At 39.3% G+C, this 13,504-nt stretch overlaps 1 protein-coding gene across 1 annotated transcript in view; it reads right to left on the bottom strand.

Moving 5' to 3' along the window:
- The window catches only part of LOC122552970 (solute carrier family 22 member 2-like), a 65,325-nt gene extending 55,658 nt beyond the window's left edge, over positions 1–9,667 (bottom strand). Inside the window, exon 1 of the mRNA XM_043696294.2 lies at positions 9,219–9,667. Coding sequence (XP_043552229.1) covers positions 9,219–9,629 — 411 coding nt within the window. The 5' untranslated portion in view covers positions 9,630–9,667. The remainder of the gene's footprint in view (positions 1–9,218) is intronic.
- Between the last annotated feature and the right edge of the window lie 3,837 nt (positions 9,668–13,504).

Here is a 13,504-nt window from a genome sequence, read left to right as displayed (position 1 = left end):
ACAGGTTTAGACTGATCCAGCATGAGACTTGGACAGATTTGGTTAGATTTGGTATACGAAGAAAGCTCAGTAGATTTGAACACTTGCAGATTAGCGTCCTAGATCTTTAAATAAAACGTAGATGAGACAATTTGTTTAATTTTGGTTACTTGTGGTTGGTTAAATTAAAAGTGAGAAATGGCTCTTAAAATTGCTAAAGAGACTCTGGTGATTCCCAAATTTGCCAAGGAAGTTTAGAAAGAAAAGACCATACTCTTAGAATTAGCAAAGAGGTTAGAATTGGGTTTAACCAAGGACCAAAGTAAAGCTGAAATTGTAAGGGAATTATTCAAACATTTAGGTGTGTCAGAGAAACAGACAAGTCCAGTAGAGTTAGAAAAACTTAAATTATAATTGAGGAAAATGGAGTTAGAAAATAAACAAAGAGAGAGAGGAAAGACAGAGGGAAAGAGAAAGAGCGATGAGAGAGAAAGAGACAGAAGAGAGGAGAAAGAAAGACAGAGGAAGTTCTTAGCTAAGCAAAGAGAGAAAGAAGGAGCGAGAGAAGAGAGAGGGGAAAAAAAGAGAGAGGGCACTTAGCTGAGCAAAGAGTAAGAGAAAGAGAGAGAAGAAAGGGAAAGAGAAAAAGAGAGAATTTGAAATTAAGAAGTTGTGACTTAGTCAGCAAAGTCAAGTTAACAAGATGGAGATTAAAAGAGAAGATAATGATATATACAAACATGTCAAAACTCTGCCACGTTTTGATGAGAAAGATGTCAAAGGCTTCGTTGTTTCATTTGAAAAATTGGCTAGGCAGATGGGGTGGTCTGAGGATTTATGGGTAATGCTAGTTCAGACTGAACTGGTAGGCAGAACTAGTGAGGTATTTTCCATGCTGTCAGATAAGGGGTCAAGAGATTACGAAGAGGTCAAACAGGCTATTTTAAGTGTTTATGAATTGGTACCAGAAGTATATAGACAGCGGTTCATAAACATAAAGAAGCAACCAGGTCAGACCTATGTTGAGTTTGAGAGAATTAACCAGAGTCATTTTGATAGATAGGTGCGGGCCTTAAAGGTAGATAAGACCTATGAGGCTCTAAGAGAGATTATTCTGCTAGAAGAGTTAAAAAAACTCACTTCCAGAATTGGTAAGAATTCACGTGGATGAACAAAAAGTTCAGGAAGGGAGGAGAGCAGCAGAATTAGCAGGTGAATCGATGTTGGTGCATAAGAGAAGCTTCCAGCTAGAATTTTGTCTGTGAGGAATAGAAGTTGGGAGAAGGGGAGATCCTGTACTATGAAACAAAGAGTAGAGAACACTGGTAAGTATCTATCACAGGTTAAAAAAGAAGCCCAAGAGGGTGGAAAGGAGGTGAAAGGCCTCAGGTGTTTCCACTATGGTAAAGTGGGACACGTAAAGTCACAGTGCGGGTGGTTAAAGAAAGGCACTGTGGGAATAGACGTGGTAAAAGAAGCTAAGCCAGTGGCATTAGTGAAAGTAGTAAAGGAAACCCCCAAGAAGAGCCAAGGAGCTGCACGAGAGTGCACAGCTTAGGCAGGGGCCGAGAATGGAGTTAGTTCCTCATCACTGTAAAGAATTTGCCTCTGTGGGTAAAATTTACTCAGAAAGAACAGGGAGAGAAGGGCAAGAAGTTATCATTTTGAGAGATACAGGATCTAAGCAATGTCTAATAGTAAGAGATGAGCAAATTTGCACTCTTTCTGATCTGTTACTTGAGTGTGTGGTAATTTGTGGGACAGATGAACAGAAATTTAGCGTTCACCTATGTAAGATCAGGTTAGAGTGCCACCTCAAGATTGGGGAAGTAACAGTGGGAATGATTGACAGAGTGTCAGTTCCAGGAATCCAGTTTGTTCTTGGGAATGATTAAGCAGGGTCCAAGGTGGGAGCGACACCCCTAGTTGTGGAGAAGCCCAAGGAAGACCAGGAAACTGAGGAGTTAAAAGAAAAATATCCTGATATTTTTCCAGACTGTGTAGTAACAAGATCCCACTATCATATGTCACAGCATGAAGCAAAAACTACAGAGAAAGATGAAGGAGTTGAGGCTCAGTTAGTTTGACGTAATGGTGCAGGAAAAACCTGAACAGGCAGTGGGTCAGGTAGAAGTGTTTAGTCCGGAAAGGCTGAGGGACTTGCGACAGCAAAACAAGATGATAAAAGATATATATGAGGATGCGTACTCCAAAAAGGAGGCAGAGAATATTCCTCAAGGTTATTATCTGAAAGATAGAATCCTAAGACAAAAATGGAGACCACGGCAGGTTAGTGCAGAGGAGAAATGGGCCAAAATGCACCAGATTGCATTGCCGGTAGCATACAGACAGGAAGTGTTATGGATAGCACATGAACTACCTGTAGGTGGTCATCTAGGAGCACGAAAGACTCAGGCAATGGTACTATAACATTTTTATTGGCCTGGAATGCACAACGCATTAACTTTTGCTGTACGTGTTATACATGCCAAATGGTAGGTAAACCAGCATCTTTGTTGCCAATTCCGGCATTCAAAGAACCTTTCACGCAGGTTATAATTGATTGTGTAGGTTCCCTCCTGAGAACTGAAAGTGGGAACCAGTACTTGTTAACCTTAATGGATGTGTCTACCAGATCTCCAGAGGCAATTTCATTACGGAGTATTAAAACAAAAAGGGTGATAGAGGAGTTAGTAGCTTTCTGCATGTGGCATGGGCTACCCAGAGAGATTCAGTAGGACCAGGGGCCTAATTTTACTGTTAGGCTGTTTAAGGAGGTCATGGATAGTTTAGGTATATAGCACTTTAAATCCAGTGCATATCATTCTGAATCCTAGTGAGCTTTAGAAAGGTGACATCAGACCTCGAAGACCATGTTGAGAGCATACTGTCAAGATTACCCGAATGATTGGGATAAAGGTGTCCCGTTTGTATTGTTTGCCATTAGAGATGACCCAAATGAATCTACTTAGTTTACTTCCTCTGAGTTAATATTCGGACATGAAGTGAGAGGCCTTTTGAATTAAAGAGAAATTGACATGACCAAAGTCACAGATCTCACACTTAGGTTATATATCGGAGAGATTAAATCGAGTAGGTGAGTTAGCTAAACAGCACCTAAAGAGGGCACAGCATAGAATGAAGCAGATAGCAGAAAGAAGCTCTGAGACTCAGACGTTTTCCCGAGGGGATACAGTGCTAGTACTGTTACTAGTGACAGGAGATCCCTTCAAAAGCCAGGTTTAGTGGTCCTTATCAAATTGAGAAAAAGTTGAGTCAGGTGAACTACCTGCTAAAGATGCCAGATAGAAAAAAACTGTATTGGGTATGTCATGTGAACATGTTGAAACCTTATAATACGAGTGAGAAAGAACTGGAGAAACAGGTGTAAGTTACTGCCCTGCAGAGTGAGGAATCAAATCCAGATTTGAAGATTTGATGTGCTTTAAAATATGTTAAAAGATGAAGAAGTCCTTGAGGAGTGGGATAGGTTAGTAAACTATCTGTCTCAGCAGCAAATAATGCAGTTGAAAGGTTTGTTCCAGCAGTATGAGGACATTTTTAGGAATCAGATGGGGAGGACTAATGCTATTGTAAATGAAGTAGACATAGGGAATACCGTTCCGATAAAACAACACTCCTATTGACTAAATCCTTTCAAGGCCAGACAGGTCCAGAAGGAGGTGGAGGCCATGCTCAACGAGGACATGATCAAACTAAGCCAGAGCGAGTGGAGTTTTCCAATCATCTTAGTTCCCAAATCAGATGGAACTCAATGATTTTGCATGGATTATTGGAAGGTCAATGCCGTTACAAAATTGGATGCATATCCAGTACCGAGATTGGAGGACTGTATCGAGAAAGTTGGACAAGCCAGTTACATCACCAAGTTGGACTTACTGCGTGGTTACTGGCTGGTACTTTATCAGAAATGGTGAAAGAAATTTCTGCATTTGTAACCCCAAATGGGCTATATCAATTCAAAGTGACAGTGTTTGGAATGAAGAACGAACCTGCCACGTTCCAAAGACTCATGAACAGAGTTGTGGCTGGGTTTACAAACTGTGCAGTCTATTTGGATGGTATAGTGCTCATTAGTAAGCCCTGAAAAGATCATATGGTACAGTTGGCAGAGCTCTTTGAACGACTCCGAACAGCAAAACTGGTAGTAAACTTAAACAAAACTGAATTTGCGAAAGCAAAGGTGATCTTCTTGGGACATAACATTGGTCATGGAAGACCATCAAGGAATTTCCATGACCAACCTCGAAGAAAAAGGTGCTTTGATTCTTGGGACTAAACAGATTCTAGATTAGATTACCTACAGTGTGGAAACAGGCCGTTTGGCCTAACCAGGCTACACTAACCATCTGAAGAGTAACCACCCAGACTCATTTCCCTCTGACTAATACACCTAACACTATGGGCAATTTAGCATGGCCAATTCACCTACCCTGCACGTATTTGGACTGTAGGAGGAAACCCATGCAAACACGGGGAGAATGTGCAAATTCCACACAGACAGTCGCCCAAGGCTAGAATTGAACCTAGGACCCTGGTGCTATGAGGCAGCAGTCTTAACCACTGAGCCACCGTGGAAGTTTGTTCCAAGTGCCAGCAGTGAAGTGGCACTGTTAACTGATTTGCAGAAGAAGAACAAAGTTTCACTGGATAGACCAATGCCAGGAGGCATTCGACCATTTAAAAGCAATATTAACCACTACACCAGTTTTAGCTACACCAAACGTTTCAAATCTCTTCAAAGTTGCCATTGATGCTAGTGATATAGGAGTTGGAGCTGTGCTGCTACATGAAGATGATGGTGGGATTGAAATGCCAGTTGGTTACTTTTGGAAAAAACTCAACATCCACCAGAGGGAATACTCCACGATCGAAAAAGAACTATTGGGTTTGGTACTGGCTTACAACATTTTAATGTGTATGTCACAAACAATGTATTGGAGACAGTTGTGTGCACGGATCACAATCCTCTTACATTATTGGAATGCTTTAAAAACAAGAATATGAGACTATTTCATTGGAGTCTTATGTTACAGACTTTTAATTAACAAATCGAACATGTTGCGGGTTGTAAGAATATAATCACAGATGCATTGTCATGGATTTAACTGATAAAGTAGAGATGAGCTTGGTACCTATTCAATGTTTTTTATATATATATATATATATATATATGTGGGAAGAAATTAATATGAACTTAGATTAAAGTCATATATATGTCATGGTACTGTGGTTAAGGAATAGAGAGAAAAAAATGAAGCCATCTTTTCATCATGATGGTTCATTTTTTTTCTTAAGTGGGGAGGTGTTATGAAGTTGTTGGTATGCGCTGTACCTTTAAGAGAGAGAGGAAGCTAGCAAGTTCTGACTGAAAGCACAGAGTGTGCTGAAAAATTTAAAAATGTAATATTTGAGTGAAACAAATAGCTGTATTGTCATGGAACAAAAAAAATCAAATCAGTTTAAATTATGCCCCAGAGACCAAAACCCAAAAGAATTTGAATTTTACTGTTTGGGATGGCGCCAAACCAATGAAATGATCCAATATTTTGGGGTATAAAACCAGACATTTTGAACGGTTAGGGGGAGAACAGCAAAGGGCATCAACAAGTACAGACTGCCAGCCAAATAGCTCTCTGGAAGGTACCTGTCCATAAGAAAAGTTGTGCAGCAGAAGAAAAGACGACCAAGGAAAATACAGAGGAAAACCTACAGAGGAAAATCTGGCTGGTGTTTGAAACGTGATTTGTTTTTGTAAATCTTTATCAGGTTTCTTTTTATTGGATGAGTATTAGGGAGGTAAAGAATAGGTTTAAGAGAAAGTAAATAGTTGTTGTTTTAATGTTCTCTTTTGGACTTAAAGAATAAAATTATTAATTTTTACTTTGAATAGTGAGATCTGAGATAGTTCTTTGCCTCTCGAAATTTAACAGATTATGGCGCGAGGTGAGCTCTTCTGTGTGTTGGGTTTAAATTAGCAGATGGGTTTACCCTGTGTCATAACTATAATATTTTAAAAAAAGAACTCTGTAGTGGCCATTCAGCCCAACAGATAATATTACAAAAACAACAGTATTCATAACTAAAAATGAAAATTCATGTCAGTCAGGATCTGTCAGGCAAGAACAGAAATAATGTTTCAGGTTGATAGTTCAATTTTCTGGTGAATGGTCATCAACCTGAAATGCTAATTGGCAGATATTGGTAGAGCTGAGCATCTAACATTTTCTGTTTCCATTTTAGGTTTCTAGCTTTCTTTGTTTTCTGTGTTTCAATTTGCATTTATTTGGTCCCTTTACCATAATAGAATGTCTCAAATCACGTCATAGAAGTAAGAGGAAACAAGGTATAACCCCCGAAGACACATTGATAGGTCTCAGGGAGTATCTTAAAAACTAAAATCAAGGTGGAAAGGCAGAGTTGAAGAGAGGGAATAGAGCTTATGGCCTTGGCAGTTGAAGGCATGACCACCAGATGTGGAGCAATTAAAACCAGGCATGCTCGAGAGGCCAGAATTAGAAAAGATGTGCATGGATGTTACCAGGGCTGGAGTGTTGAGAGTAAAAAGGAGAGACTGGAAAGGCTGGGACTTTATTCCCTGGAGGTTGAAGAGTGATCTTATAGAGGTTTATAACATCATGAGGGGAATAGCAAAGGTCTTTTTCCCAGGATGGAGAGTTCAAAACTAGAGGGCATTGGTTTAAGATGAGAGGGGAAAGATTTAGAAAGGACCTGAGGGGCAACTTTTTCATGCAAAGTGGTTCATATATGGAATGAACTGCCAGAGAAAGTGGCAGATGCAGGTACAGTTACATTTGAAAGACATTTGGACAGGTAAACGCATGGAAAGGTTTAAAGGGATATAGACCAAACACCGGCAAATGCAGGCAAACTAGTTTAGTTTGGGAAAGCTGGTCGGTATGGATGGGTTGGACTGAGGGTCTGTTTCCATGCTGTATGCCTCTGGGTCTAGAGGAATACAATAGAATAGAAATTTATTGTCATGTGTACTTTTAAACAAAAAATATAGTGAAATTTGCCCCACCACAGTGCCAAAATCAATGACGGAAGTCAAACCCAATAATAAAAACAGGAAAGTTAAGACAAAGTTCATCACAGTTCAGTTAACATCTCTGAGGCTCAGGGAAACCAATTAAGGAATGATAGAATATCCTGAAGAAGCAGCCAGGACAAGACTGCCATTCAGCGATGAGATCGCTCACTGAGCCATTGGAATACCAGGACACTGAAGACAAAGAAGACCTCCTCTTAGGGTCTTTCTTCTTCTTTAGTCAAACAGGTTTAGCTGCGGACCTGGAGACACAGCCTAACCTGTAAGTCCAGGCCAGGGGGCTCAGCCTAGGAGCTGTTCCTCACTTGCTGGGAGACCCCAGGTGGGGGGTGAAACTGTGTACCTAGCGTTGCTGCCACTGCTGCCAGAGGCCTCCACCCTCCAGGCTTAAAAGAAACCAAAAAGAGAAGAAAATGAAAAGGAGTGCGGATATCTCAGAGCATTGAAGGGCTGGAGGAAATCCAAGATACAGAAGTGATGCTAAAGGGTAAAACAAGGATGAGAATTTTAAAACAGGTCTTAACCAATTGAGAGCAAATATAAACAGAATTGATGAGTGAAAGTTATTTGATGTGAGTTAGGATATGAGCAGAGTTTTAGAAGATCTCAGTTTCGCAAATGGCAGAATGTAGGTCAGCCAAGAGTTCATGAAATAGTCAAGTTTTGAGATAACACAGGCATGGATGGGAGTTTCAGCAGTAGAACAGATGACCGAGACAAGCAATTTTTCAGAATTAGAAATGGTGATGATGAGGACATGTGATCAAAAGACTGTCTTGGGGGCTAACTATGACACTGAGGTCACAAACAATCTTGTTCAGTATTAGATAGTTATCAGGGAGAGGGATGGAATCAGTGACATTGTGTTTGTTAGCTTCAGTCTTCCTAATATTTATTTGGAGCATTTCTGCTCTCCCAGTATTTGATGTCAGACAAGCGGTCTGACAGTTTACTGACAATGGAGAGGGTTCAGATAACACAGTGGTAAGGTAGAGCAGGGTAATGTGTGTGTACATGTGGAAATTGATGTTGGATGCTTTTGGATAACATCTCTGAGGGCCAGCTTGTAAATGAGAAATAGGAGGCCAAAGATAGATCCTAGGGAGTATTAAAGGTAACGATAATGGAAGAGTGCAGGGTTGGAAGAAAGATCAGGAACAGAAAGGCCATAGAGGAATATGAAAACAAGGTTGATAATTTTTAAATTTCCAGACCAGGATCCGATGTAGATCCTCAAATGTAAAAGTAAGTGAATGTTAGCACAAGTTGTGATACAAGCAGCAGAGTTTTCCATAAGCTTAGGATTGTTAATGTTGTTTTCCACAATGGCCAACATTATACAATGGTTCAAATTATACATCTTTTTGACAATATTACAAAATCTCTCAGATGTAACATCAAAATACCAGTATTGTTTGGTTTTAAATGCTAAATATTCTACAACCCAAAGACAACCCTTAGTTCCAAGTACAATTGTTCTGTTTCGATAAGATACTTAAGAGAACTAAGAAAGCATAAAATAAGAAAAGGCCATTGAACCTTTACCGTTACAGCACATGCAGAATCTATCCAATTGTGTGCTCTATGGGACTTGTCTATTAACGTTCCATGCAAAACACCTGCCCATCACCAAAACCAGTCCCCTAATATTCAATTGATCCCACCTGACTCTGTGGGAAGCACTGATGGTCTCATCCCTGAAGTAGTAGTCTGCACGTTGAAATCACATATCAGAGACAAACAAGGAAACCATGCTGATGCACACAGTAAGTATTGATAAAGAGCTGTAGTATTGGAAATCTGTCTTCTCAGGTCGATGTAAAAACGGCCTATTACAGTATTTCAAAGAACAACAGGGCAGTTTCCCAATATTTTGACAAATATTTATCCCTTAATTGAAGACACTAACAAAAGCAGTTTTACTGTTCCTTATCAACTGCTGTTGCCTTGTTGACAAAAGCTAGGCATAGATTGGCTTCAGTGTTTCCTAGATTACAAGTGACTTGTACTTTAAAATATCCTTAACTCGCTGCAAAACACTTCTCGTTTGTGAAAACTATTTTACAATTATAGTCTTTCTTTCACTATAATGCTTTGGAATTCTGCTCTAAGACAAGTTTAATAACTGACTAAAATTCAAACATACCTCGGTCACAATACTGGGGAATGAGCCATTTTCAAAAACCCACCCGTCCTGGCAAGTTGTACGTGGTAGATCTTGGGATCCATTCTGGACAAAAAGCAGTGGATTTTCACAGCTGCCTGAAGAAGAGTTCCAGTCAATATCGTATGTCTCACACTGACTGTATGAGGAGCTGCCAGATTGCCCCACAGGTAACGTATAATTCTTCTCCTGTTCCAGAGACCAGTTGCACTTATCTCTCAGCTCAGTCACCCCAGGACTCCTGCACCAATGGTCAGGAGTAACTGCTAAAAAAACAAATCCAAAGTACAAATGGGAGAACATCATCGATGACAGATATATCAGAAAGAAAATCACCTTTTGATATTGTCCAAAACCTCCAATTTGTATTAAAACATCATCAAAAGCCGCCATTGCAAAGGAGAGTTTCCCCCAGAGCTCAATAGAAGAGCTTCTGATGGGATGGATGTATCCACAGATCTGTTTATCTGCAGACTATCAGCAGTTTTGTATTCTAGCAAATGCCTGAAGAGCAAAGGTCTACAAATTAACAAATCAAATCAATGGTTTATTCTGTTAATAAGTGAATAGACAAGCTACTGTCACATTTAAGATGGAGATAATTTACTTCAAACTTAAAGTAAACAAACAAATGTGACTCCAATATTGTAAAAGTGAAAAATAAATCAACTTGCTTCGGTATATAAATTACTTGATTTTAGTTCTTGTGTCCTAATTTCTCAGTCGTTATTGCAATCCTTAGTTAGAACTTCACTGTCAAACCTGTCATCTTTCCAATTACACATTTATACATAACCCCACTTGACCTGTTAACTGAATGTGAAAAATTCTGCAGCCCCATTCAAAGAAATAGAGAAGTGATCTCCCCAGTGTCCGAGATATTATTAATTCTTCAACCGTGCTTAAAACAACGTTTTTGAAAATTCTCATTGCTATTTGTGGGACATTGTTGTTCATAAAGCTGTCAATTCTTCCTACATTGTAACACATAAATGGCTCCATGAAAGATGTTATATAAATGTAAGCCTTTCTTTATTAAATTAACTACTTAACAACTGATGTCCTAATGTGGAGTATCAATCCTGTCTACCATCATATCCCATTCAAAATTTGACAGAAGGGAACAACTCTGTACAATGATTTGACATGGCATTGTCAGTATATCTGTATGAGTTCAGCTAATATAAAGCTAAGCTGAAACTATCTTGAAAATAATGTTAGAAATTAAAATTTGTTAATTGGGTGACTGGAGAAGAGTGTGATAAGGGAACAAATCCAGATACATTGTGGCCAGATTGTTATGCCTGTCTCTTCTTCGTTTATCTTAAATACGTCTCTGATTAACAATGTGCACTTTTAAACAAAGACGATGGAGACAGTAGGATTCAGTTCACTGGACAGGTATATTGCAACACTGAGATTAGATGGATGATTAAATGATAAAATCAAAGGTCAATTTTCCAGCTGAACTTTGGTTCAGAATGTCCTTATAAGGGGTCTAATTTGCAAAGAGCTTACACTGAAGTCACAGTCCTTTGTGTTATTTATTTTAACATCAATGAATGAGTTTCAAACCAAAGCAAACTAAACGCAGATACTGGAAGTTAAAACAGAAAAAGTACAAATATGCAGGAGGTCTGGCAGCATTTTGGAGAGATGTTTAGATATAAACAACTTTTAAGCTGATACAGGGAAAATGAGAAGGGTAGCAAAGGAAGTGAAATTTGATAAAGTAAAATGGTGCTAGAGAGCAAGGTGCTAGATGACAAAAATGCTGATGCAAAGCAATATTAGGTGGTGGTGTGGTAATAAAAATGGCTGCAGAGGAGGTATGAATGGGAGCAGAACTGCATGAAGGAAGGAAGCATGTGAAAGTTGGTGATGGAATGATTTTAATGGCCCAGGGTTTGGTAGGTAGACCCCACGATTGTGGCAACTAGGAATGTGGATATTTTAAAAAGTAACCATTTAAACAATTTTAATTATATCAGGTAACCATTTAAACATTAGCAGATGCATTTGCTAAAAACAAAATACTGAAGCATTTAATTCACTCTTTAAATTACAAAGTCATTCCTTCGTATTATCTATGAGGGTTCCATTATTAAGAAGCTTTGCGAATAAGGAATATTCAAAATCACGAATGTGATTTTTTTTTTCCTGAGGACGTTGAATTTTGTTAAAAAGCATACAACACCAGGTCATCGTCCAACAGGTTTAATTGGAAGCATTAGCTTTCAGAGCACTATAACCACCTGATGAAGGAGCAGCGCTCTGAAAGCTAGTGTTTCCAATTAAACGTGTTGCACTATAATCTGGTGTTGTGTGATTTTTAAATTTGTACACCTCAGTCCAAATCTTGAATTTTGTTGTTACTTATTTCTTGGTGTGGATAGGTCAATTTGCAAGACCTGATTTCGTGGATACAGAGGATTTATGTATTTACCAAAGATGAAAAGGAATAAAAAAATAAATCTACAGGAACAACTAGAAAATTTTTACTTAATACCCTCAAGAATTACTAATGGCTTCCAAATAAACAATCACTCATCAAATCTGTTTTAAACAGGAATTGCAATATGTTAATGGCAAGAACAACATTCATCAATTAACTGTTTAACCATTTACTATTTTAGATCCCTGGTGGCCTCCAGCAGGCTATCCCCAGACCAAGCACCAACCTGCACCTCCTCCACTCCACAGGTTTCAAATGTTCCTTTGCAATTACTCACGAATGGTGATAAAACTTAAGCCTTAAATCAGAAGGAAGTCTTGTGACTGATTCATTCTTTCTCATTTAATGTAATCATGCCACAGAAAGAAAGAAATTCAAAATGAAACAGTAGAATGAATTCAGTGATCAAGTCTCCCAATAGACATCACAGATTTGGAAATCATAATTCAGTATTATGCAGCAAGTTTGGAAAACGTTCTGTGTGGACTGACAGGAGATTCCATTTAGTGCTGACTCGTGGCAACATATCATCAAACTATCAGATTACTTACAGTGTGGAAACAGGCCCTTCAGCCCAACAAGTCCACACCGACCCACCGAAGCGCAACCCACCCAGACCCATTCCCCTCTTCACCTAACACTACAGGCAATTTAGCATGGCCAATTTACCTAACCTGCACATTTTTGGATTGTAAGATGAAACCGGAGCACCCGGAGGAAATCCACTCAGACAGCGGGAGAATGTGCAAACTCCACACGGAGAGCCACGTGAGGCAGGAATTGAACCCGGGTCTCTGGCGCTGTGAGGTAGCAGTGCTAACCACTGTGCCGCCCATTAATGATGTGGAGTAAAATGCCAGGTGAAGCACATCCAGGAATTGCAAAGCACCATTTTGCTCATTGTGTGAGTGGTCATTCTGGTATCCCTATCATCACAGGAACAGTACTAATTTTTCCTGGGTTGGGTGTTCGATGATTCTTTCCAAAAAGGGGCTAAGATGCTTGATGTCTGCCACCTTCTCATTGGTCTTCAACCTCTTGACCCGGTCGAGTGCCAGTGATCATACAGGACATAGGAAAACAATTAGGCTATTCAGCCTCTCAAATTTGTTCTGTCACTCAATTTCCTCATGGTTTTTCTATATATTGGTTCTATTTTCATAACTTGCACTCTATTCTTTAAAACCCTTATCAAGTAAAACTCTATCCATCTAAGTTTTGAAGTTTCCAAGTAAGCCAGCCTCAGATATTTTTGGGGTGCAAAAGACTGAGATTTTTGCTGCTGTAACATAAATTTTCAACATTTGAAAATTAAACATTACACGGTCAGATGTTTTGCATCATAGGTCACAAGGCATTTGGATAGATGTCAAAGTTAATAATTTTAATGCAGTGACCTGTTAAAATCACTTTTCTCAATCTCAGTATGACATCCTTTAGCAAAGCAGGTGAAATCTGTTTGCCCAGTCTTAAGACCATAAGAAATAGTAACAGGAATAGACATTTCAGTCCCTCGAGTAGGATCATGGCTTATTCAACATTCCTCACTTCCATCTTCCTGCCCTTTCCCTTGTTTTTACCCACAGGAACTGAATACTGCTGGCAAAGCCAGCACTCATTGCCCACCTCTAATTGCTGTTGAAAAACAATTAGTGATCTGCCTTCTTGAACCACTGATATCTGAATGAATAAAGGAACTTTCGTGGTGCTGTTAGAGTGGGTGTTTCACCATTTTTGCACAGTGACTGTGAAGAATAGTGAGAATAATTCTAAGTTAGGATGACGTGATTTGTAGGGGAACTTGAACGTTGTG

This window comes from Chiloscyllium plagiosum, unplaced genomic scaffold (genome assembly GCF_037043375.1).
Source record: "Chiloscyllium plagiosum isolate Xiang-an unplaced genomic scaffold, Cpla_swu_hap1 HiC_scaffold_10, whole genome shotgun sequence".
In the NCBI taxonomy this organism is placed as follows: Eukaryota; Metazoa; Chordata; class Chondrichthyes; order Orectolobiformes; family Hemiscylliidae; genus Chiloscyllium; species Chiloscyllium plagiosum.
This window is presented reverse-complemented; position numbering and strand designations above follow the sequence as displayed.